Source organism: Mya arenaria, chromosome 15 (genome assembly GCF_026914265.1).
Source record: "Mya arenaria isolate MELC-2E11 chromosome 15, ASM2691426v1".
Lineage (NCBI taxonomy): Eukaryota > Metazoa > Mollusca > Bivalvia > Myida > Myidae > Mya > Mya arenaria.
Genome location: NC_069136.1, coordinates 32,729,910 through 32,751,965, shown reverse-complemented (window position 1 = coordinate 32,751,965; position 22,056 = coordinate 32,729,910). Strand labels below are relative to the sequence as shown.

The following is a 22,056-nucleotide window of genomic DNA, read 5'->3' as shown; positions in this document are numbered from 1 at the left end:
ATTTGTGTTTTTTTATTTTTGAAAACAAAATCTAATATGCGATCGTCCTAGATCATCTGCATAATCTCCACGCACTGGCCCGTGATTTCCGTTTTCTACATCACACGGTTTATGACACTCGCTAAAGTGGTACGATATGCCAATTAGTGCATATACCCATGTCAATTATCGATTTAATTGGGAATTAAGGTCATAAAAGATGATGTACCCTGATCATAAATACAGATAGGGGAAGCCATTGAATACCAATTAAGAATTTAGCAAACTGTGGAAACACAGAAAAGATGCGTATATTTGAGTAAACAAGATCATTTCAATATTTATTCACACGTTTTTTGTTTAATAAATATATTGAACGCGTTGTTTTGTACTTTATCACGTTGGGTGCTCAGTAACCTCCAATGTAATCGATTTATTATTTCAGTGAAGAAAAAAATCGAGTACCGACACTCATCATGCACATCTTGTAAACCTGGAGATTTTCATTAACAGCACACGTTTAAACATGTGCTTCTGTCATCTGGTTCATAAAAACACATTTAATTAATTTGGTTTATTATTTGTTAAAGGCAGATATAATATATTAACAAAACAATGATAGTAAAATATACAGTGAGACAGGTATAAACGCTGTATACTGCGACTTCTGCAACAAAAAAACTTGTATGTACATAACATGGCAGTTGTAAAAGTGAATTAAGGGTTTATATTTCGTGGGATCTTAATTTCGTGGATCACCCTACCCACAAAAACCACAAACATTGATGCCCCACGAACATTAATGATTTCACAGTATTTGAAAATGTTTGTGAACCTCAAATGTACATCTGTTTATATTGAAACTTCATTTTTTATGAAAAAAGACAACAATATAAACCTAAGTGATATTAAATAACATTATTCCATCACTTAAACAAAAAACATTTTTAAACAAAAGCTTGGCTTGAGAGGTTTAACATGTTTGTTTAAATATACAAATTTAAAAAAAAACAAAGTTTTGTGCCAATTGTTCAAGGGAAATTTTGATATTTATTCATATACCTGTTGATAAGATGGCCCCACAGGCTGATAAGAAGGCCCTGCATGTAGATAAATTGCCCGCATGTTTATAAGATGGCCCCACTTGTTGATAAGATGGCCCTTTATTGATAAGATAACCCCACCAGTTGATAAGATGGCCCTATGTTGATAAGAAGGCCCAACATGTTGATAAGATTGACCCACATGTTGATAATATAGACCTATATTGATAAGATGGCCAAGCATCGCGATAAGATGGCCCCGCATGTTTATTAAATGACCCTGTTAATAAGATGGCCCCTCATGTTTATTAAATGACCCTGTTGATAAGATGGCCCCTCCTGTTGATAAGATGGCCCTGCATGTTGATAAGATGGCCCTGCATGTTGAAAAGAAGGCCCCACATGTTAAAAAGATGACCCTATGTTGATAAGATTGCCCCACATGTTGATAATATAGACCTATATTGATAAGATGGCCAAGCATCTCGATAAGATGGCCCCGCATGTTTATTAAATGACCCTGTTGATAAGATGGCCCCGCATGTTTATTAAATGACCCTGTTGATAAGATGGCCCCGCATGTTTATCAAATGACCCTGTTGATAAGATGGCCCCTCATGTTGATAAGATGGCCCTGCATGTTGATAAGATGGCCCTATGTTGATAAGAAGGCCCCACATGTTGGAAAGATGACCCTATGTTGATAAGATTGCCCCACATGTTGATAATATAGACCTATATTGATAAGATGGCCAAGCATCTCGATAAGATGGCCCCGCATGTTTATTAAATGACCCTGTTGATAAGATGACCCCGAATGAAGATGGCCCAGCATGTTGATAAGATGGCCCAGCATGTTGATAAGATGGCCCCACATGTTGATAAGATGGCCACACATGTTGATAAGATGGCCCCACATGTTGATAAGATGAACCTGTTGATAAGATGGCCAAGCATCTTGATAAGATGGCCCTGCATATTATTAAATGACCCTGTTGATAAGATGGCACCACATACAGATGGGGTAGCATATTGATAAGATGACCCCGCAGGTTGATAAGATGGCCCTATGTAGATAAGATGGCCCCGCAGGTTTATAAGATGGCCCTGCTTGTTGATAAGATGGCCCTGCTGTTGATTAGATGACCCTGTTAATAAGATGGTCCCGCATATTTATAAGATGGCTACACATGTTGATAAAATGGCCCCACATGTTGATAGAATGACCCCATTGATAAGATGGCTCCATTGATAAGATGGCTCCGCATGTTGATAAGATGACCCCATTGATAAGATGGCCCCACATGTTGATAAGATGGCCACACATGTTGATAAGATGGCTCCGCATGTTGATAGGATGACCCCATTGATAAGATGGCCCCACATGTTGATAAGATGGCCCAACATGTTGATAAGATGGCCACACATGTTGATAAGATGGCCCTGCATGTTGATAAGATGGCCCCACATGTTGATAAGATGGCCCCACATGTTGATAAGATGGCTCCCCATGTTGATGAGATCCCTCCGCAAGTTGATAATATGGCCCTACATGTCGGCATGTTTATAACATTGTTCTGCATGTTCATAAGATGGCACGGCATGCTCATAAGATGGCCTTGTGGGGATTAGTTCAAAAGAGGCATTAAGAAGTGAACATTTAGCAAATTTCACTGTACAGACAAAAAAAACAGACTAGCATGATAATGGGGAATGAAGTAATTGTGGCTTGAGTTGGCTTTAGAAGATAGTTGAATACCACTGGAAGTGTTTATCTTATAGAATACAAGCGTTAGATATATTTCACTGCTCGACTGTTTCCAGGAAACCATGCAGAAGAACGCATACATGGTTGGCCTGCTGGAGCAGCTAGGTATCAACGTTGACATTGACGGTCTCACCTATCCAAGAATCCCAGCCTCAATCTCTCCTGCCCAGCTCATCAACTTGGCCGCCAAGATAGGCCACCTCCCTAAAGGTAAAACCACACATAGTTTTAAACACACAGGGCTTATATTCACAAGCCAGTCTAAGATAAATGTACTGTGAAATCATTTATATTTGTGGGCTTGAAATTTCGTGGTTTCTGGAAGATGGATATTTTATTTTTGAGAAAGCAACAACAAATCATCAAAAGTGCTATCATAAATAGTCTGCAAAATCAACATGTGCCAATTTCTTTCTATGTATCATCTATGTTACGCAGTTTATGACACTACAATGAGACAATATGCCAGTTAGCACAGAAAGTCATAACAATTATTTCTTGATTATTAATTTAAAGGTCATAAATAATGATGCAACCACATCAGGAATATAAAATAGTGAAGCCATTGAATGTCAATTAAGTGCTTTTGCATACTGTGTAAATACAGTAAGAGTGTTTGATAATGAATAAACAATCATAGAAAATACCAGTAGCCAGACAAAGGAAGGCGTAAAGAGAAACATTTAGTCTTCTCATGTTCATAGTTCATGTTAATTTTAAGCGCATATCCCTTCAATATTTATTTTTTCCTCTTTGTGCACTTTTTATCTATACATTTGATATTAATGCAGCTCAAAAATAATTGATGAACTATTTGATCAAAGAAACAAAGTCAAGTGTCTACGCTCAAACACTTGAAGTTCATAATCAGCATGTTTTTATGTTCCCATAATGTCTTACAAAAAAACTGAATGATTGCTCATACTTGAATTTAATTGATTATCATTGAAGATAAATGATAAGTAATATAAAACAATCAATAGTAATGTAAACAATGATCTAGGTACTTACAAGTGGTATACCGCGACCATGTATATTTTGTGAATAGATACCCTTTTACATAGACAGTATGATTTCAGAATTAAAGGTAAATTTTGTTGGGATCTTGTATTCTTGGATAAGCCAACACATTAATTCCACAAAAATTAATGTCTCTCGAATATTAATGATTTCACAGTATGTCTCAAAGTCTGAATTAAGAATCATACATGAGGTCACGTTAACAACTAGTTTGCTATATTAGAAAATATACTCATTTAATATACTCACTGTGCATATTCTAGTTTATTTATCTTACTGTTAACAGCCATAAAGAATTCATTCATTTGCAATGATTGTTATATCATGAATTAATTATGTTACTTATATTTACATTTTAAAACATAACCTAGTCACAAACAAAGTGCTTCCCACCATTAAGTGGCCTCAAATTACTATAACTATATCAACTCATTTTTAGCTCACAAGAGCATGAAGTGCTCAAGGTGAGCTATGTGATCGGTCTTTGTTCCTCGTCCGTCTGTCCATGCGTCCGTCAACAATTGCTTAAAAAACATCTCTCCTGAAACTACTTGGCCAAATTCAATGAAACTTCACAAAACGTTTCCTTGGGTTTCCCTCTACAAAAATACAACAAGGGGTCACGATTGATCAACAACAACAATAAAATGGCCAACTTCCTGTTTTGCTTTAAAAAACATCTCCTCTGAATCTACCGGTCCAAATTGAATGAAACTTTACAGGAAGCTTCCTTTGGTGACCCTCTACAAAAATTCAACAAGCTGTCACATTGATCAACAACAACAACAACAAAATGGCCAACTTTCTGTTTTGCTTTAAAAAACATCTCCTCTGAAACTGCCAGGCCATATTCAATGAAACTTAACAGGTAGCTTCATTGCATGACCCTTTACAAATATAAAACAAGGCATTGTCATCAGTAAAAAAAGTTTAAATTGCAACATTTTAATTAATGCTTGATCACAGAGTTGTGGCCCTTTGCTTAGGTGAGCGATTTAGGGCCATCATGGCCCAATTGTTTACTTTAGTGTTATATGCTTTATACGTAGATGTTGCAATTGATTGGCCTATTCTATTTCCATTATTAATTCTGGGTAAAGAAGGTTATATAGCTATAGTTGCTGTGTTATTACTGAATAGCTTTGAACATAAACTGCTAATGGGTCTCAATTGCATCAATTCTTAGTAAGTTTTGAAATCAATTAAATGCTTCAGACTTGCAAAATATATTTATAACAAAAAGAGACTTATAAAGGACAGGTATGATGTTTTGTACTGGACCTGAAAAATTGAATTGTCTTTATTTAAGCTGTCTATAAACTGGATCAATCTTTGTTATTCAAACTGTTTACAAACTGGATCAGCCCTTGTTATTTAAACTGTCTACAAACTGGATCAACCCTTGTTATTATGCCCCCCTTCGAAGAAGAGGGGATATATTGCTTTGCACATTTGTACATTACTGTTGGTCGGTAGGTCCATAGACCAAAGCTTGTCCCAGTGATAACTCATCAATCTTGACATGAAGATTGGGCCAGACCAGTAGATGACCCCTATTGATTTTAGTGGTCATTGGGTTAAAGGTCAAGGTCACAGTGACATTGAATGCGAAAAGATTGTCCGAGTGATAACTGACAATGCCTGTACCCATGGCCCTCAATCTTGATATGAAGATTGGGCCTGACCAGTAAATGACCCCTATTGATTTTAGGGGTCATCGGGTCAAAAGTCAATGTCTCACTGACCTTGAATGCAAAAAGCTTATCTGTGTGATGACTCAAAAATGCCTACAGCCATGGCCCTTAAACTTAACATTTAGGTTGGGGGTGACCAGTAGATGACCCCTATGAATTTAGAGGTCATTTAGTCAAAGGTCAAGGTCACATCTCATATTGATCATTAAATTACCTGATTTTGGTCATTAAAATTATGTCATATTTACTTATTCCCTGCTACTTAGAGGATCCTCACACGTTAAATGCTCATTATCTTAAAACTGCCTCAAAGGCATCCAATGTCAATGACAAATCAGCTGTCATTTCGGTCCATACATATTTCATTCAATTGTTCAAATATTCTTGACAATATGGCACTCAGGGGGCGCATAATGTTTGACAAACATCTCTTGTTTAAACTGTCATTGAATCTAGATCAACCCTTGTTATTTCAACCGTCTATGTATCTAGATCAGCCCTTGTTATTTCAACCGTCTATGTATCTAGATCAACCCTTGTTATTTCAACCATCTTTGTATCTTGACCATCCCTTGTTATTTCAACCGTCTATATATCTAGATCAACCCTTGTTATTTCAACCGTCTATGTATCTAGATCAACCCTTGTTATTTCAACCATCTTTGTATCTTGACCAACCCTTGTTATTTCAACCATCTATATATCTAGATCAACCCTTGTTATTTCAACCGTCTATGTATCTAGATCAACCCTTGTTATTTCAACCGTCTATATATCTAGATCAACCCTTGTTATTTCAACCGTCTATGTATCTAGATCAACCCTTGTTATTTCAACCGTCTATGTATCTAGATCAACCCTTGTTATTTCAACCGTCTATGTATCTAGATCAACCCTTGTTATTTCAACCGTCTATGTATCTAGATCAACCCTTGTTATTTCAACCGTCTATGTATCTAGATCAACCCTTGTTATTTCAACCATCTTTGTATCTTGACCAACCCTTGTTATTTCAACCGTCTATATATCTAGATCAACCCTTGTTATTTCAACCGTCTATGTATCTAGATCAACCCTTGTTATTTCAACCGTCTTTGTATCTTGATCAACCCTTGTTATTTCAACCGTTGTTATTCAACCGTCTATGTATCTAGATCAACCCTTGTTTTTCAACCGTCTATGTATCTGGATCAACCCTTGTTATTCAACCGTCTATGTATCTAGATCAACCCTTGTTTTTCAACCGTCTATGTATCTAGATCAACCCTTGTTATTCAACCGTCTATGTATCTAGATCAACCCTTGTTTTTCAACCGTCTATGTATCTAGATCAACCCTTGTTTTTCAACCGTCTATGTATCTAGATCAACCCTTGTTTTTCAACCGTCGATGTATCTAGATCAACCCTTGTTATTCAACCGTCTATGTATCTAGATCAACCCTTGTTATTCAACCGTCTATGTATCTAGATCAACCCTTGTTATTCAACCGTCTATGTATCTGGATCAACCCTTGTTATTCAACCGTCTATGTATCTGGATCAACCCTTGTTATTCAACCGTCTATGTATCTGGATCAACCCTTGTTTTTCAACCGTATATGCATCTAGATCAACCCTTGTTATTCAACTGTCTATGTATCTAGATCAACCCTTGTTTTTCAACCGTATATGCATCTAGATCAACCCTTGTTTTTCAACCGTATATGCATCTAGATCAACCCTTGTTATTTCAACGGTCTATGTATCTAGATCAACCCTTGTTATTTCAACGGTCTATGTATCTAGATCAACCCTTGTTATTCAACCGTCTATGTATCTAGATCAACCCTTGTTATTCAACCGTCTATGTATCTAGATCAACCCTTGTTATTTCAACCGTCTATGTATCTAGATCAACCCTTGTTATTTCAACCGTCTATGTATCTAGATCAACCCTTGTTATTCAACCGTCTATGTATCTAGATCAACCCTTGTTATTCAACCGTCTATGTATCTAGATCAACCCTTGTTATTTCAACCGTCTATGCATCTAAATGAACCATTTTTGATAAAAGTTATATCATTGTACTTTTTAATAATTATCAGCGTGAATGTATTTTTCAGAAACAGCAAATTTTGACTGGAGGGCTGTATCTGAAGACAAGATAACCAGACTATTGGATGGCACATTTGACAATGGTTCCTCTACGTAAGAAAACATTTTATTTCATCTGTTAGTCAAAATTAGAATTACTGTTTATGACTTGGTATAAGACGATAGGGGGTATTAGACGCAGACAAAAAAATATGTGAAAAAACTGAGAAAAAAAACGTTTAATCTATGTTTTGGGTTAAAGGACGCATAGAAAATATGTCAAAAAGGTCTGTCAATTTCGGCCACCATGTTTGTTGACAGTGACGAAAAATATTTTTTTCGTGAAAATGGCAATGGTTTTCTTTAAAACCATACAATGATAATGCAAAATGTGTTTCATTTTAATTCGTTTTATGTTAGGAAAGGCACTTAAAAAAACTGATTGTGACCATTTGTTTCTGGATAGCACTGAAAGGTGCCTTTTATGAAAATATGCATAAACCTTATATTGTACGGGTTTTTTCTCAAAATGTCAACACCTATAGAAAACAATAAAGTTCGCGTAAATGTGTGAAAAAAACAAGACCATTATTGCATCAATTTGTAGTATTGGTAATGTTAAACAGAACAAAAGGCAATGCGAGTTTTTCACACCTTATTATACAACTGACAAAAAATATTTTGACAGTGCGAAACTTTGCTTTTTATATGCATGTTTAATTATTGTTCAATTCAATTTATTATTCAAAATAATATTGAATAACTTTAATTGAAAAACATTTTTGTTTAAATTATTAACGTCTTACGATAATATATATATCACAATATAATTAAGAAATATTACACACCATTGAGGGTCATATGACATTGTGATGACCGACCAGTAAGCCCCTGAAGGTGTATATGGACTGAGGTGAAGTGGTGTGGAATATTTCTTATATTATACTATATTTTATCTTCAATATTTTCAAGGCACTTTTGATGTGTTTTATTGGTCGTTTGGCTATGTTTGCAAGTGACATTTTTTTTCTGTAAATTGTAAAGCAGCGCTGAACAGTTTGATGAGGTGAGAGGTCGAAAAGATATTTTTGGACAGGTGCTGACCGACCAGAAATGTTTTTTGGACCGATGACATCAAAAAAGTGTTTTTTTTATTAAAATACATTGATATACAAATACAAAGAATGGACACCTATGTAAGGTGTAAGGTATATTTATCAGCTATAAAACCATCCTCATCATGCCCCAATGACCTGTTTCTCCCAGCAGTGTACATTGTGTGTTTTTCAAAAATATATATGAATGAAAGGTACCAGAATGACATAACTATATTATTTCCTTGATTCAGTTTCTTTGAAGTGACTGGCTCATGTTTTTTGGACCAAAAATTAGTTTTCCCGGTAAGGCATCTGAAAACATTTATTTTATCATTATTTTACTCTATGATATGGAAAAAAAACAGTTATAGCATAAAAATGTATTTTGGTTTTAGTGGGTTTCGAACCCACGCCGGTGGTCAAGAAAAAAGTAGAAAATAGCCAGCTAGTCCACACAGCCACCGAGACTTTAACAAAAGTGGTGGATACGTTGACCTGTTAAGGATACATTGATAACATCACGTGAAAAAGTCAATCAACCTATCACCACAGCTGTAATTAATTTTCAATCGCCTTAGTAATGCGATTGACAATTGCGGTCTTCAAAGACGATATTTGAGCAAATATCAACATTTGCTGAAGGGTTCCAGCTTTTAGTGTTTTTGTTTCAACAATCATGATTTGCCACACTTTATTTCATAATTAAAAAAAGTGTATTTTACAAACCATGAAGGAGTTACATTAAGTGTGCAATAACTTCTTGTGAAATATAAAATTGGGTTTAAAGGCCTTTTTATTCCAAAAGACTATATTCAAGATGGAGGATATTAAATTATGTTATGTATGAAGTTATACCACAGACAAATTTATCTGTTTATTTTTGTTCTACGTGAAGTGGTAAGGGGTTAAAGCAGTGCTTATGTTATGAAATAGTACGAGAGAGCAAGGCTTTATAAGGAGGCTGAACTTGATCTTGGATACCTATAATTAGTTTGTGATAGCCAGATCAGGCTGTAATAGATTTAAAGGGCTAATATAGATACTTTTTAACTTTGCCCAAGCCTGTTCAGTTTTATAAAGAAAGTTGTACCATTTACTTGTTTAGGTATTTTGATATCACCTTGTTGTTATCATTAGTGCCAATGTCTTTGTTATTGGGCAATACCTAATAGAAGGGCGCCGACTATATTTGATATTTCTTTAGAAATATTCCGACTAGTTCATAAATTGCAGAACGATGCTTTCAATAGTTTCCACGTTGCATGATAAAATATGAATTTTAGTATGTTTTATAAAACTTTACACTTTAATTGATAATGAAACCTTAAATTATAATAGCCTTGCTTATTATTTTTAAAATTTTGATTTTAAATACCAACTCAATCATAAAAACTCCGAGATAGATACAGGCCGAGGTGTTCCGATTGATATCAACTTCCACCCAAATAGATGAAGGTTACACGGTACTATTACAATATCCTTTATGTTTGTAAACCTCCTACGCAGTAATCTCCCTTGGTGATGGCAAAAATGCCGATTTTTGAAAAATTAACCTTGAGCTTAATTGTTTGTTTTGAAAATGTCATTCGAAAGAATGAACTCCAGATAATTCCCTCTTGATGTATAGTATTTTTTATCCCCGTTCTATATACTCATATGAGTGAAATGTGTTACAAAAACTTATACAAAATATAAAGCAAGGAATTCACATAACATGCCAGTACAAATAAAAGGTGAATTTCATGCTACAGTCAAACCTGGCTGAATGGTCACCTGCTTTAAATGGCCACCTGCCTTAACGGGCCAATCCAAATTCCCCCTGTACGTTTTTACTATATAATGTACGTGCATTAAGCAGCCAACTGTCTAACGCGGCCACGGCCACTAATTTTTGTCCCCATGAAGCCATATTATCACTAATAAGCGGCCACTTAATCCCTTGTCACTGACACTTCTGCTTATAAATTTTTCCATTACACAGCTTTAATTGCGTATAGAAGTTTACGAAAAAGAACGAGTATCTCCGTCATCCAATGAAAATGAATATTGCATCACACGATTGTCATGCATGTTTACTCATCGAGAAATCATGTTTATAACACGTCGGCAAATGTTTTGATCAGAATTGACACAATTAATGACACAATTAATAAGATAATTAAATAATTAAGAAGTTAATTATTAAATACAGACAAAAACATCGGTTATTATGAATTCACAGTTTGCATTGTCATTCGACGGCGTGAAACGAGTTACGATTTTTATTCACTAAAAATATTAATTTTGAAATTGCACGGATTTATATTTCTACGAACGGATATTTACAATGCATTGTTCTTGATATGTTTTTTTACTTTGATTTTGGCTGAAAAAAAGACTATTCAAAAGTGTTTGACACTAAACGAACGTGTCAAGTGTATAAAGTTATTAGAAAACGTCCATAGTGCAAGAAGTGTTGCCAAGGAATTTAACTGTGGACGGACTCAAATCAATTTCTTACTTAAGCATGAAATTGTGGAGGGATATGAAAGCAATGGAAATCCAAACGCAAAAAGACAGAGGAAAATTACAGGAAATGTGTATGCACATGTAGTTGTGTAAATGTGTAGACTGATCTTTGGTGTTTTGTTTATGCTATGCATCAACATTTATTTAATGTACGGACTACTTTAAAAAGTGAACGAAAAACGTGTATGTACACTCGTACAGGAAATGTGTATGCACATGTAGTTGTGTAAATGTGTAGACTGATATGTGGTGTGTTTTTTTATGCCTTGTATCAACATTAACTAATGTATTTTATTTATAAATTTGAAATAAAGTTATTTTATCTATACTAATGTATTTTTATTCAACCTTCTTCAATAATATTGATACATATGTTATTGATTGTGGTGTGAGGTGGTGGTTAAGATACATACTCCATCTCTGAATATAGCTAAAGTGGCGGAAATGCCAAACCTGGATTAAGTGGCCACCTGTCTTAAGCAGCCACTTTGATCATTTCCCAAGGGTGGCCACTTAATACAGGTATGACTGTATTGAAATCTATGTATTAGACCATTGACTCTATTTCTTTCTAAGAAACGTATGTATATTTTTGTTTTAATTTAGTTTTAACCGGAGGTTTAGCTTGGGAAAAAATAACAGAATATCAGTAATTCCGGGCTTAAACTATTGTAACAATATTATTAACCATATTGTCCTTCGAGCATATGTACACCCAACATAAAAACAAATATTATCATTGAAATAATAACCATTTTTGGTTATCTGCATGCACGTTTTTCTTCTAATTTCATTGCGCCGACTTGATGCTATGCATCAACTTTTTTCTTGATTATTTTTGTGATTGATTAAAAACTGCCATGTATTGGCCATCTCCTACTGGAAGCTCTTATAACCTATAAATAGTAGTGATTTTGTATAATAAGCTCATGTCATCATCTCTGTTTATATGGTATAGTACATGTTTAAATATGTTTTTTAAGGTCTAGGACATTCAAGACCCCGTCTGTGGCATGGATGAAGCTAGTGGACAGCTATAACTGGCAGGAGAAGATGGACTTTGTCTCAATTAAAGTGCCCAACGCTCGCAGCATGGACATCATTTGAACATCATAGCTATCTTACACCTTCTTATTGTCAAATAAAGTAAAGGCAACATCTTTTTGAGGGTAATAAGTTTGACAACTTTATCTTGGTTGGTTATGATGTTGAAGCTCGTCTTGGCCTTCATTGATGTTAATTGGAAGAATTGGGCGTTTAGAAGTTGTATGTGTTTGTACTTATTACTCTTTTGTCATCGGAAACTTTTACTTTCAGTGTAGCATATTTTCAGATTTATAACAAATTTCAGAATGTAGGTGTATCCTAATTATTAACTATAACTGAACGCCTTATTGTCCACATTGTTAGCAATCCATGGTAATTGTTTTAATGTATTATGTATGATGATAATGAATAATTTATATGGTCTTCTATGTACAGTATAGTTAGTTTTATTAGGAATCACCTTGTACCGTCTGTCCTGGGAAATAAGTCAAAGTCTACTTTTCTCCATTTCTCTTAATAATTTTTAGGTATTGTCTTCAAACTTCATACACATATTGACTGTGTTGAGGAGAAATGCTACACAAAAAGAAACATTATTTTGTTTATATATTGAAGAGTTATTGACCTTTGATTATTTTTATACTCAATTAATTTATTCAAAAAATCTTCTTGACAAAAAGCTTGTGGCCTAGAGCTTAGAACATCCACATCAAACGCAGGGGTATTGGCACTGTATTTGTTTCTGTGTTAAAAACACATTTATACAAGTAAGTGCATTTTGTCTGTCTTAAAAGCACATTTTTAGCTCACCAGAGCACGAAGTGCTCAAAGTGAGCTATTGTGATCGGTCTTTGTCCGTCGTCAGTCCGTCTGTCAATAATTGCTTTAACAAATCTCCTCTGAAACTACCCGGCCAAATTTAATGAAACTTCACAAGAAGCTTCCTTGGGTGTCCCTCTACAAAAATACATCAAGGGGTCACGATTGTTTAACAACAACAAAATGGCTGACTTCTTGTTTTGCTTTAAAAAAACATCTCCTCTGATCTACAAAAATAGAACAAGGGGTCACGATTGATCAACAACAACAACAACAACAAAATGGCCAACTTCCTGTTTTGCTTTAAAAAAACATAGCCTCTGAAACTACCAGTCCAAATTCAATGAAACTTTACAGGAAGCTTCCTTGGGTGACCCTCTGCAAAAATACAACAAGGGGTCACCCAAGGGTCAACAACAACAGCAACAACAACAAAATGGCTGACTTCCTGTTTTGCTTAAAAAAACATCTCCTCTGAAACTACCTGGCCACATTCAATGAAACTTTACAGGAAGCTTCCTTGGGTGACCCTCTATAAAAATACAACAAGGGATCACTATTGATCAACAACAACAACAAGAAAATGGCCAACTTCCTGTTTTGCTTTAAAAAACATCTCCTCTGAAACTACCAGGCCAAATTCACTGAAACTTTACAGGAAGCTTCATTGCATGACCCTCTACAAAAATACAACAAGGCATTGAGATTGATCAACAACAAAATGGCCGACATACTTTTTTGCTTTAAAAAAATCTCTAAAACTACCAGGCCAAATTCAATGAAACTTTACAGGTAGCTTCATTGCATGACCCTTCAGAAATATAAAAGAAGGCATTGTCAGCAGTAAAAATATGTTTAAATTGCAACATTTTTATTAATGCTTTATCACAGAGTTGTGGCCCTTTGCTTAGGTAAGTGTTTTAGGACCCTCTTTTTTTGTGTTATAAGCACATTTTTTCTGCATTAAAATTGCATTTTTTTTCAGTTTTAAAGCACATTATTTTTGTGTTAAAAGTGCATTTTTTCCACATTATAAGTGTGTTTTTTGGGGCTAAAAGCGCGTTTATGCAATAAAGCGCATTTTTACTGCATTAAAAGCGCATATTTTCTGGCCCCCACTGTTGAGGTCACAAGTTTCTAATGTACTTAAATTGAGAAATGTTTGAAAATATTCTTGTCTGAAACTGCTAGGCCTAGACCCTTTGGGTTTTTTTTGTACGTAGCAACATATAGTAGTCCTCTATCAAGTTTGTTCAAATCCTGCCCCTTGATTTAAAAATGGTCCAGCCCTGGGGTCACAAGTTCTCTATAGACATGTATGAAACAAACTTTTTTTATGTAGCATCATACAGTAGTTTTTTACCAAGATTGTTTAAATAATGACCATTTGATCAAAACTGGCCAAACCCTGGGGTTCACAAGTTTCCTATAGACTCAAATAGGAAAATCTTTTATCAAACCACATAGCCCAGACCTTTGCTATTTGTTATGAAGTATCATATGATGGCCTTCTACCAAGATTTTTCAAATTATGTCCCTGGGTTCAAAGCTGACCCCAACCCTTTTGACAAACTTTCTTATATTTGAAGCTACAAAAATGAAATTTGGCCCATGAGTGCAGTTTTGAAATCAGATATCAAATATTTTGTCTTGAGATCTTGTGACCTTTTTACTGGTGGAGCTAGCATATGATTTTAGTTTGTGATGGCTCTTCTTGAATGTAGGAATATAAGTAATTGCATTATCCATTGAACTGGATGGCATTTGGGGGGGGGGGGCATTTATCACCTACTGTGACAGCTTTTTATGGTTTGTTTAATGTCACCTTCCATAACAGTTTAAAATTTAATCAGTTACATATAGGTTTACCCTCGGTACATCCATAAAACTAGACAATGCAGGCAGTCAAGAAGTAGGCCAGCTAGGTTAAAGAAACTTTGTTTGTAGATAGAGAGCCTTTCCTAGTTTATGTTAGTAATTTTATGTTTATGTCAGACAAAATTTGTTATTGTTGTTGCAAAATAGATAGAGTAAATGTCACTTTTTTTACTAGAACCTGCATGTACTTAATAATTAGAAAAGGAAAATTAATGAAACTTGGCTTGTAGATCAAGGGCCATTAGGAAATTACATGTATGCACATCATTATTTGTTCAGCTTAAAATTGTGGTTGCTGGGAATGAAAATACCACTTGAGAGGATCTTAGTATAAATCTAGAAGTATAAGCTATATTCATGAAACTTGTAAGTAAAAATGTTGTGTTGATAAATATACAGTTCAAAATTTGAAAAAAATTGACATTTTATAAAAAATTATGAAAAATTGAAGGAACAGAAAACTGAAATTATATTCATCATTTGGCACCGCGTCAGGGTATTGAAACAGTTTTACATTGTTTGCCAGCAAATATTTGCCACCATGTTAGAGTATTGGAACTGTTTTACACCATGATTGCGACTGATATTCACCAAGCAATTAAATTAAAAATGGTGGCAAATTTTCCAGCATTGGTTTGCCGCTCTTTTTAATGATCTTAATTTTACCTTCAGTCTGAAACTCACAAAAATGATCAATTAGATGATTGTTATGAAATTAATGTTTTAAGAAAAAAAAACCCATACCTTTAACAACTCATTAATGTGTCTCCATGTGAAAACTGTTTGATTGGCTGATAAGCCAGGTCAAAGTTTATATTCTGTTGAATCACCACTGGATAAGTATTTGTTGCGTTCAAGATGACAGACAAGTTTTCAATGTTCATATTTTCACCATTTTTAGCTCGCCAGAGCACGAAGTGCTCAAGGTGAGCTATTGTGATTGGTCTTTGTCCGGCGTCAGTCCGTCAACAATTGCTTAAAAAACTTCTCCTCTTAAACTACCTGGCCAAATTCAATGAAACTTCACAGAAAGCTTCCTTGGGTGACCAACTACAAAAATACAACAAGAGGTCACGATTGATCAACAACAAAAACAACAGCAAAAACAACAGAATAGCCGACTTCCTGTTTTGCTTTAAAAAAACATCTCTGAAACTACAGCTCCAAATTCAATGAAACTGTACAGGAAGCTTTCTTGAGTGACCCTCTACAAAAATACAACAAGGGGTCCCGATTGATCAACAATAACAACAACAGCAACAACAACAAAAAGGCCAGCTTCCTATTTTGCTTTAAAAAAACATCTCCTTTAGAACTACCAGTCCAAATTCAATTAAACTTTACAGAAAGATTCCTTGGGTGACCCTCTACAAAAATACAACAAGGGGTCATGATTGATCAACAACAACAACAACAAAATGGCCAAAATGTTAAAATCTGATAGTTATGTAAAGTTTACTCTTTATATGGTCTCCCTTTTTGTTGGAGATTCCACTACTTTCTATTTTTAGTAACAAGGGAATAGATTTTAAATTTTAAGTCTTCAACATAGTCCTACATCTGCTACATAGTCCCTTAAAGCTAATTATTGTTATTTTTCTAGGTTCATAGATTCAAATAATTAGTATACACTTTATTCTTAGGAGAAATTTCATTTTTACTTTTCCATTGAACTTCATGTAGATTATTCTAAGCTACAATCTTATCTTCTGTGTGGATAGTGAATAAGCCTTACTGAATTTGAAGAAAAACATGATTCTGAACGGCATTCGGAACTCCTCGGCCATTTTTTCAAAAACAACCTCGGATGTATATGGACGGTTTACATACTTAAAAAGTGGTACGTTTAAGTCCGCTGCAAATAGATCGCGTAGTAATCTTATTTAGTAGTTAAAATTTATGACTTAACTCTTGGGAATCGTAATTATGTTTGCAATAATACACTTCACTGGCAATCAATTTAAACTGAGAGCAATGAATACAACTCTTAAACACTACATTTAATTAATGCTTTTATTAAAAAAAAATACGGACTACTTCAACAGATTTACCGGCATACATCCGAGGTTGTTTTTGAAAAAATGGCCGAGGAGCTCCGAATGTCTGAACCGTCCGCCCGGTTAGCTCAGTCGGTAGAGCGTTGGACTGTTAATCGGACAGCCCGGGTTCGATTCCCGGGCAGACCAGGTCACTTCTGTTGTGATTGGTTATGAAATCCTTTCTACGACCATTCGCACTGTACCACTGCCCCTGGCATGTACAGAAGTTGTCAGTTCCTTGCAGAAGTGAAGGCACCTAGTACTGGTTCACCGCCCAGGATAGGTGTGCGGTGGTTGAACTGTCACTCTGGGACCCTTCAATGTGCTCACGCCGGGACCCGGAGTATAAACTACTAAAACCACCAACCACCACCATGATTCTGAACATGTGAAGGAAGGTGATGTTGACCTAGATGGAAGAAGCAATGATATTAGTGGAAGGTGCTGAATGTGTTCTGATATTTGATTTTTAGAGCTTAAGGCATTTTATTGATTTTATTGGATGGTGCACTGATTGTTGTTTATGTGTCTATACTAAAAGTTCTTTCAGTGTGCAAGCAATTTAACATTGAACAGAGTCCTGTCAGTGTGCAAGCAAATGAAAAAGTCCTGTCAGTGTGCAGGTATCTGTTCCAAGTGCTGTCAGTGTGCAGTCAATTATCAAGTCCTGTCAGTGTGCAGGCAACTGAACAAAGTCCTGTCAGTGTGCAGGTATGAGAATCAAATTCTGTCAGTGTGCAGGCAACTGAACAAAATCCTGTCAGTGTGCAGTTAATCACCAAGTCCTGTCAGTGTGCGCCAACTGTAACAAGTCCTGTCAGTGTGCAGCCAACTGTAACAAGTCCTGTCAGTGATTATCCAGGCAACATGTTTGACCAGTATTTTTATTTAATATTCTTTGAGAACAAATATCAAGCTATATTGATTACAAAGGTTAAACTCCTTTACTCAGGTGAGCGATTAAGGGCCATTATGGCCCTCTTGTTTGATTTTCATACTTGTGGAAAAGTCCCCTTTTCACCAAATTTCTGCGTTACCTTTTTCCATTGTTTTACACTGTTTAACATCAATTGCCTTTAACTGATTCTGGATTTAAATGATTGCATTCAGGCATACCTACAGATCAGCAGCAGCCTCAGTTAAAATTCCTTGGTTTGATCAGTTAGCCAACATGTTTATTGAATGGTCAACTTATGTAAAGGTCCAAACTAACTATTGACAACTTTGTTTCATATATTCAACAGTTCTATTATTTCAAAAACATTTATGTTTATTGTGTTCTGTGTAAATTATTGACCGATTTATTTTTTGTCATTAATATTTTAATGTGTTATTTCTTAGTGTTTGAATCAATGTGAAATGTAAATTTGTTGTAATTAAAGCAATGAATAAAACCTAGGCCTTGTTGTTTAGCAGCTACTCAGAGACCATGCAAATCATGATCCACTGCAGCCATTAGAATTAAAAACATGAAAGCAGTATTCCAAAAGCCTCTGGGCTGGTATTCAAAATTAAAAACATGAAAGCAGTATTCCATAAGCCTCTGGGCTGGTATTCAGAATTAAAAACATGAAAGCAGTATTCCATAAGCCTCTGGGCTGGTATTCAGAATTAAAAACATAAAAGCAGTATTCCATAAGCCTCTGGGCTGGTATTCAGAATTAAAAACATAAAAGCAGTATTCCATAAGCCTCTGGGCTTGTATTCTGAATTAAAAACATATTCAGAATTAAAAACATAAAAACAGTATTCCATAAGCCTCTGGGCTGGTATTCAGAATTAAAAACATCTGGGCTGGTATTCTGAATTAAAAACATGAAAGCAGTATTCCATAAGCCTCTGGGCTGGTATTCAGAATTAAAAACATAAAAGCAGTATTCCATAAGCCTCTGGGCTGGTATTCAGAATTATAAACATGAAAGCAGTATTCCATTAGCCTCTGGGCTGGTATTCAGAATTAAAAACATGAAAGCAGTATTCCATAAGCCTCTGGGCTGGTATTCAGAATTAAAAACATAAAAGCAGTATTCCATAAGCCTCTGGGCTTGTATTCTGAATTAAAAACATAAAAACAGTATTCCATAAGCCTCTGGGCTGGTATTCAGAATTAAAAACATAAAAGCAGTATTCCATAAGCCTCTGGGCTGGTATTCTGAAATAAAAACATATTCAGAATTAAAAACATGAAAGCAGTATTCCATAAGCCTTTGGGCTGGTATTCAGAATCAAAAACATAAAAGCAGTATTCCATAAGCCTCTGGGCTGGTATTCTGAATTAAAAACATAAAAGCAGTATTCCATAAGCCTCTGGGCTGGTATTCAGAATTAAAAACATAAAAGCAGTATTCCATAAGCCTCTGGGCTGGTATTCTGAATTAAAAACATAAAAGCAGTATTCCATAAGCCTCTGGGCTGGTATTCAGAATTAAAAACATAAAAGCAGTATTCCATAAGCCTCTGGGCTGGTATTCTGAATTAAAAACATTAAAGCAGTATTCCATAAGCCTCTGGGCTGGTATTCATAAAACATCTTAAGTCATTTCTAAACTTAATTCAATGTTTTATTGTCAAATTTCATATGTACTAACATCAATTTTAAATATTATGTAACCATGTTATATAATCATTGAAATTAAAATCAATGAAATTTTTCTTTCAGAAAATAATATATAATTATATTTTTTGACTAACAAGATACTGTCTGAAAATGACTGTTAGAAAATGACCTAAGATGCTTTATGCGAACTGACTGGAGATGGGTTTCTACCACATCTGAGCACAAAGTGCTCAGTGTGAGCTATTGTGATCAGGTGATTGTCAATCGTCTGTCGCCATCGCTCCTTCCTCATCATTTTCCTTCAACATTTTCTCCTAAATCACTGGGACCAAATTTTCACAGGAATGTTCCTTGGGTTGTCCTCTTCCAGATTCCTTTAATAAAAGAGGTTCCCTGCAGAACTCAGGTTGCCATAGTAACCATAAAGAAAATCTTTTACTCAGAATCAGCTGGCCCGAATTTAAAATAATTATACAGAAATGTTCCATAGGTGACCCTGTATCAAGTTTCTTCACCCCGTGTTCATTCGTGAACAAACATGACCACCAGGGGTTGGGCTACTTTTCACCATATGTCTATATGAAAAACTTTGAAAATCTTATCCTCAGAATCTGCTTACCCAAATTAAAAATAATTTTATCGAAATGTTCCTTAGGTGACACTGTATCAAATTTCTTCTCCCCACGTTGATTTGTTAAAAGATGGCTGCCAGGGATTGTGGCTACCTTTTACTATATGTCTATAAAGAAAACTTTGACAATCTTATCCTCAGAATCTGCTTGCCAAATTTTAAAATAATTTCACAGAAATGTTAAATAGATTATCAAGTTCCTTCACCCCAGGTTGATTCATAAAACAAAAATGGCCACCAGGGGCAGGGATACCTTTCACTATATGTCTTTATGGAAAACTTTGAAAATCTGATCTTCAGAAACTTCTGGTCCAACTTCAAAATAATTTCACAGAAATGTTTGTAAGGTGACATGTATTGAAATTTCTTCACCCCATAAAAAAACATGGTTGACAGGGGTGGGACTAGTTACCACTATAATTCTAAATGGAAAACATTGAAAATCTTCTCTTTACAAACCATTGACCCAATTTCAAAATAATTTCACAGAAATGTTCCTTAGGTGAACATTTATCAAATTTGTTCACCTCATTGTGATTCTTAAAAACATGGCTGCCAGGGCAAGACTAGTTTTCACTATCTGCTACATGGAAAACTTCGAAAAATAAAAAATTACCTAAAATAGGTATTGTCTGATCAATAACTTGAAAAGCCATTGTCCAATCATCACCAAATCTGGTCTGAATGTATATGGGCATATCTTATAACCAATATTACTCAATGATTTTAAATAAACAACATACTTTGGTCAAGCATGATGAGTGGAAAAGCCATGTTATTACCTGGAAGTTATAGCTTTTTAAAAAAAAAATAGTTTGCCAATTCTGTGTCCAGGCAGCATTGGCAGATTGGCTGTATTCATATCTCCTGCGATAGCTAGTTAAATGTAAAAGGGGCATAACAGATGTTTCTTCAGTGATAAATCTCATTATCGAAATTGACAAATATACTATGGTTTTGTCTGCACAGGGTATAGCACCCATGCCAAAAGTTAAACCTATATGTCACCTCTTTAGTGATCACAAAAACTGCAGGTCTTGCATGTCTATGTAAAGAAAATACATGTATTATGTCACAAGGTTCCAATTGCTTTAAATTTTCTTCCCCGAAAGGAGAAGCATATATGGTTGCCACTATGTCCGTCCATCCATCTGTTCTTCCTGTCTTCTGTACTTCTGTCAAATTGATGAAACAGATTGTTTGTAAATAGATGTCTGTAAAAGGAAGTCCAAGTAAACTAGCTTACAATAACCTAATGTACTATAATAATACAAACACTAAACAGTCTAGTATACTAGCTTAAGACAACAACTGAACTACCTAATTTACAGGTGTCAAACCAGGGCAAAATTACCAAGTGCACTCTGGTTAGACATGGACTGAACAACCAAGTGCACTAAGTTAAGACATGGGCTGAACAACGTAATGCACTAGGGTAAGACAATGACTGAACAACGTAGTGCACTAGGGTAAGACAATGACTGAACAACATAGAACACTAGGGTGAGACAGTGACTGAACAACATAGAACACTAGGGTAAGACAATGACTGAACAACGTAGTGCACTAGGGTAAAACAATGACTGAACAACATAGAACACTAGGGTAAGACAATGACTGAACAACATAGAACACTAGGGTAAGACAATGACTGAACAACGTAGTGCACTAGGGTAAAACAATGACTGAACAACATAGAACACTAGGGTAAGACAATGACTGAACAACGTAGTGCACTAGGGTAAAACAATGACTGAACAACATAGAACACTAGGGTAAGACAATGACTGAACAACATACAATAGGGTAAGACAATGACTGAACAAAATAGTGCACTAGGGTAAGACAATGACTGAACAACAAAGAACAATAGGGTAAGACAATGACTGAACAACGTAGTG

General features: G+C 35.2%; 1 protein-coding gene and 1 long non-coding RNA gene across 5 annotated transcripts in view; one reads left to right on the top strand and one right to left on the bottom strand.

The window, feature by feature from the left end:
- Positions 1-18,355, top strand: part of LOC128220055 (protein timeless-like) — a 194,449-nt gene extending 176,094 nt beyond the window's left edge. For all 4 annotated transcript variants that reach the window (XM_052928308.1, XM_052928307.1, XM_052928310.1 and 1 more), the window contains 3 exons: positions 2,847-3,000; positions 7,609-7,693; positions 12,168-18,355. In XM_052928308.1, the coding sequence (XP_052784268.1) occupies positions 2,847-3,000; positions 7,609-7,693; positions 12,168-12,291 (363 nt within the window). In that variant the 3' untranslated portion in view covers positions 12,292-18,355. The remainder of the gene's footprint in view (positions 1-2,846; positions 3,001-7,608; positions 7,694-12,167) is intronic.
- Positions 1-22,056, bottom strand: part of LOC128220058 (uncharacterized) — a 28,674-nt gene that overhangs the window by 324 nt on the left and 6,294 nt on the right. Inside the window, exon 2 of the long non-coding RNA XR_008258717.1 lies at positions 2,924-2,994. This is a non-coding gene — a long non-coding RNA (uncharacterized LOC128220058). The remainder of the gene's footprint in view (positions 1-2,923; positions 2,995-22,056) is intronic.